This window comes from Emiliania huxleyi (assembly GCF_000372725.1).
Source record: "Emiliania huxleyi CCMP1516 unplaced genomic scaffold EMIHUscaffold_63, whole genome shotgun sequence".
Taxonomy (NCBI): Eukaryota; Haptophyta; order Isochrysidales; family Noelaerhabdaceae; genus Emiliania; species Emiliania huxleyi.
This window is the reverse complement of record NW_005197273.1, coordinates 185,399-190,247: the sequence shown is the minus strand read 5'-3', so window position 1 is coordinate 190,247 and position 4,849 is coordinate 185,399. Positions and strand designations below refer to the sequence as shown.

Genomic DNA, 4,849 nt, shown 5'->3' with positions numbered 1-4,849 from the left:
GAGCTGCAGCAGGCGGCGCACGCTGTCACAGCTCTTCAGCCGATGCGTCACGAGCTCTGCCGGCAGCGGCGCCGACGTCCGCAGCAGGTGCCACGGGACTGTGTGAGCCATCGACGCCTCGCCTCGGCGGTTCGGGCGGCTCGGCGCGATGGCCGCCGCGGCGACGGAGGACGGCGGCGAGGCGGAGGCGGAGGAGGCGGGGCAGCGACGGCCCTCGCGACGACCGGCCGCGCCGAGCAGCAAGCCCGCCGATCGTCGGCGAGCTGCCGACGACATTTTTTATGTTCGGGGAAAGAAGAAAAACGCAGCTATTCCGAAGCTCGGGTGGGTTGCATGTGGGCGGCGCCGCTCACTCCCAGACCGCAGGATGCGCTGAACCATCGCGGGCCGCGCGTCCGCGTGGCCGTGTGTGAGTGAGTATTACACACACACACACGCACACGCTTGGCCGCTTTGTGTATCTCGAGACCTCGAGAGAAGGCCGCCCGCAGGGCGGGGCCCAAGTCATGAATTGGCTTTCTTTTCGGCGGGCAACGCGTCCGCCAGCCACTGAACTTGGAGCACTTGGAGTGCAGCCTCTGTCCCGGGGGGCGCTTACCTAAAGAGGCTGAAACAAGCGGTTCAAGACCATAAGAATTTTCGCGGGCTGCGCGCTCAGTCATTCGATTGGGTTGGCGCGTCTCCGGTCCTACGATGTTCGCAGCGCGATGCTTATCTACAGCGCGACAAACGGCATCGCAAACCTTGCACACCCGCCACCGAGGCCGGCGCTGCAGCCTGCATTGATGCAGTCTCGTGCACTCGTCGAGATGTTGAGCTTGAGCAACGCTACGGCTGCAGAGCTAAGAACGCCTGCATCAATACAGAGTCGCATGAAAACACTGCTGCGCTTCCCATCACGTGCTGCACTTCACGACGTGCTGGATGGACCGTACTACCCAGACGCCCGCCCAGGCTATCAGAGAGCGTTGATCAGTGTCACTCTGCTGACAGTCACGACAGCTTGCGTAGTAGGCACTGCTGCACGGCTTGTATGGCCGCTCACGGAGCGGCTTCACTCCCTGCTTCCGATCGGATTCTTCCCAGCACTCGACACGACGAAGGTGTATTGCCACCCACCACCATCTTCATCACCACCCACCACCACCATCATCTTCAGAGTGCGCGCCAGTCCCGTGCCCATACGAGTCGATGTGCGCAGAGGGAGTTAGTTGGAAAAATCTTCTTATTTTATTCTTCCGCTTAGGCGGCTCCCGTGGTGTACCTGTGTTAGTGCCAGTGCGCGCCAGTCCCGTGCCCGGTGTCGTGCGACGGAGCGAAATTCTAAAATTCTTTTTGAGAGCGCCTTCGTTTTTAATAATACAAACACTGGTCCCGTGTCGCAGTCACACTTTTCCATATTCTTTTTTGAGAGCGCGTGATAATGCGATCTCTTTTCCTTGTTCAATCCTTCCGTTCCTTTCTCTTCTTGCGAGTCAAAATTCTTTTTTGTGAGCGGACCGACTTCGAGGAGTACAGCTTTTGGACCGGATGGAGCACGAGTACCGAGCCTTCGAGGACGCTGGGCCGAGCGAGCGGAACGACGACACCGCCGCGAGCACACTTACCCGTCTGCGCGGCGCGGCGCTCGATGCGGGAGGCAACAGCGCCGCCGCCGTCACCGCCATCCAGCTCGAGAGGTTTCCCGCCAACACACAGCGCTCCACCAAACAAACCTTCTCGTCAGCAGATTTCACCTCTCTCTACACGCGCTCGCGACTCGCACTGGCCTCGTGCAAACTCGCCACTTCCAGGCTCGCCGCCCCGCCTCCCATCACCGCCCACAGGCTCGCTGCCATCATCGGAGTCTCGATGGCGGAGCTGCAGGGCGGCCTGCAGCGCACGGCCGCGGAAGGCGGCACGCTGCACGCGAGCGGCGTCGTCGCCCGCCCGGCCGAGCAGATCGCGTTTGAGCCCGTCGCGGGCGGCACCTCCGACTCTGGTGTCCCACCATCCCCACACCTCCACCATGCCTACACACTGCAGCAGAGGGACGCTTCCCGGAAGTGTCGCGCGAATCCCCTCCTCCGCGTGTGCGCGACTCTTCAGGCGGCGTCACGACGGCGCTGCTCTCCGTCGCCGCGCGGCCGAGCGCGCTCGACTCCGCCGCTTGCCCAAAGGTGCCGAGCAGACGGGCGTTTGCCGGAGAGCTGCCCGCACTCCCCTGCCAATACCCACCCATATGCGCCGGTCGCGACTTCGGCGGCCATTGACTCTTCTGAAGTAGTCAACGAAGCACTTGTCACCGGCAGGCGCTGGTCGACCTCGGCGGCCAGCCCGTGCTTGCGCACGTCCTCTCCCAGCTGCATGCCGGCGGCGTGCGCCGCGTGGTGCTCTCGTGCTGCGGCGCGCCACCACAGGGACAGAGAAAAGAAACGGCGCCGACCGGCTAGAGGTGTGCACAGGTGCTCTCGTGCTGGGGGCGGCACGAGGGACAACAGAAAGAAAGGCGCGCCACGTATGAGAGTTGTGAACAGGTGCTCGTGCTTGGTCGACACGGCGACGCGATCCGTGCCGCCCTCGGCCGCCACCCGGTGGCAACTTCAGCTCTCGAGTGTGGCTCTGTTCACACCTCGCACACGCCGAGAGGCGTGAACAGGTCGCAGCTCAGCTAGCCCTCGAGTGCGTCGACCTCGGAACACCGCGCAGCGAGGGGCGCGGCACCTCTTCACAGCAGGCGTGTGAGAGCTGGAGAGCGGCGTGAGCAGGCGCGACGTACAGCGAGGGCCACGCGCCGTCGCTGCTGCGTGCTCGCGGCTGGCTTGACGGCCCGTTCCTGCTCTGCACGGCCGACCGCTTCTCCATTAATCGAGCGACCAGTCAGTTCGCTAATGAGTTGCAGGCCCGTTCCTGCTCTGCACGGCCGACCACTTCTCCATTAATCGATCGACCAGTCAGTTCGCTAATGAGTTGCAGGCCCGTTCCTGCTCTGCACGGCCGACCACTTCTCCATTAATCGAGCGACCAGTCAGTTCGCTAATGAGTTGCAGGCCCGTTCCTGCTCTGCACGGCCGACCACTTCTCCATTAATCGAGCGACCAGTCAGTTCGCTAATGAGTTGCAGGCCCGTTCCTGCTCTGCACGGCCGACCACTTCTCCATTAATCGAGCGACCAGTCAGTTCGCTAATGAGTTGCAGGCCCGTTCCTGCTCTGCACGGCCGACCACTTCTCCATTAATCGAGCGACCAGTCAGTTCGCTAATGAGTTGCAGGCCCGTTCCTGCTCTGCACGGCCGACCACTTCTCCATTAATCGAGCGACCAGTCAGTTCGCTAATGAGTTGCAGGCCCGTTCCTGCTCTGCACGGCCGACCACTTCTCCATTAATCGAGCGACCAGTCAGTTCGCTAATGAGTTGCAGGCCCGTTCCTGCTCTGCACGGCCGACCACTTCTCCATTAATCGATCGACCAGTCAGTTCGCTAATGAGTTGCAGGCCCGTTCCTGCTCTGCACGGCCGACCACTTCTCCATTAATCGATCGACCAGTCAGTTCGCTAATGAGTTGCAGGCCCGTTCCTGCTCTGCACGGCCGACCACATCTTCGACGCGCACGTCGTGCGCCAGTTTGCGGTCGCCTCCCTCCCCGCCTCCCTCGACGCGATCGCGCTGGTCGAGACGGACATTGCGTCGCACCAGCGAGGCGGGGACTAGCCGAGACTGCACGAGATTGCACGAGATTGCACGAGAGTGGACATTGCGTCGCACCAGCGAGGCGGGGACTAGCCGAGACTGCACGAGATTGCACGAGATTGCACGAGATTGCACGAGATTGCACGAGATTGGACATTGCGTCGCACCAGCGAGGCGGGGACTAGCCGAGACTGCACGAGATTGCACGAGATTGCACGAGATTGCACGAGATTGCACGAGATTGGACATTGCGTCGCACCAGCGAGGCGGGGACTAGCCGAGACTGCACGAGACTGCACGAGATTGCACGAGATTGCACGAGATTGCACGAGATTGCACGAGAGTGGACATTGCGTCGCACCAGCGAGGCGGGGACTAGCCGAGACTGCACGAGACTGCACGAGATTGCACGAGATTGGACACGGCTGGACGAGGCTGACGAGGTTAGACGCGATCAGAGGAGACTACAGGGGAGTAGACGCGGCTCCGGAGGACATTGCATGTGGGAGGAGCCCAGACTAGCCGAGATGCCGCCGAGATGCCGCCGAGATGCCGCCGAGATGCCGCCGAGATGCCGCCGAGATGCCGCCGAGATGCCGCCGAGATGCCGCCGAGATGCCGCCGAGATGCCGCCGAGATGCCGCCGAGGCGAGGCCGGCGCCTCTTCACCCCCCGCAGCTGTGAACAGGCCTCCCCGCCACCACGGTGCGCGTGAAGCTCGGAAGAGCAGCGGCGGACGACGAACACGGCGGAGGCAGTGGCGGTGATGGTGGCGGCGGCGGCGCCGGCGGCAGTGGCGGCAGCAGTGGCGGCGGCGGTGGCAGTGGCAGCGGCAGCGGTGGTGGCGGCGGCGGAGGCGGAGGAGGCGGAGGAGGCGGGGGAGGCGGAGGAGGCGGAGGCGGTGGCTGTGGTGGCGGCGGAGGCGGCGCCGGCTTCTTTTGCGACGGCGTGCGGGCGGTGCTCGGCCTCGGGACGGCCGTTGCGGACGCAGACGGCATCGAGGCTTGCCTGTGCGTGTGCGGTCTTGCGCCACCATCTACCTCTATGCTCACCAGCCATGTTTGATCAGGCTTGCCTGTGCGTGTGCGGTCTTGCGTCAACCTCTCTCTGTGTGTGAATTCACCGCGCCTCATCAGGCTGGCTTGTACGTCTGCAGCCCGGCGGTGTTTGAGGCGATGGC

General features: G+C 63.3%; 2 protein-coding genes across 2 annotated transcripts in view; one reads left to right on the top strand and one right to left on the bottom strand.

Annotated features, from left to right (window-relative positions):
• EMIHUDRAFT_465104 (hypothetical protein) overlaps nt 1-111 on the bottom strand; it is a gene marked incomplete at its 5' end in the record, with an annotated part of 3,572 nt that extends 3,461 nt beyond the window's left edge. Inside the window, one exon of the mRNA XM_005763463.1 lies at nt 22-111. Within this exon, the coding sequence (XP_005763520.1) occupies nt 22-111 (90 nt within the window). The remainder of the gene's footprint in view (nt 1-21) is intronic.
• A 1,080-nt stretch (nt 112-1,191) lies between these two features.
• EMIHUDRAFT_214895 (hypothetical protein) lies at nt 1,192-2,432 on the top strand (the record flags this gene model as incomplete). The annotated part of the gene is made up of 5 exons (XM_005763462.1): nt 1,192-1,300; nt 1,511-1,679; nt 1,827-1,981; nt 2,089-2,159; nt 2,292-2,432. 5 exons carry the CDS (start codon nt 1,192-1,194, stop codon nt 2,430-2,432), a joined length of 645 nt encoding a protein of 214 aa, XP_005763519.1.
• Between the last annotated feature and the right edge of the window lie 2,417 nt (nt 2,433-4,849).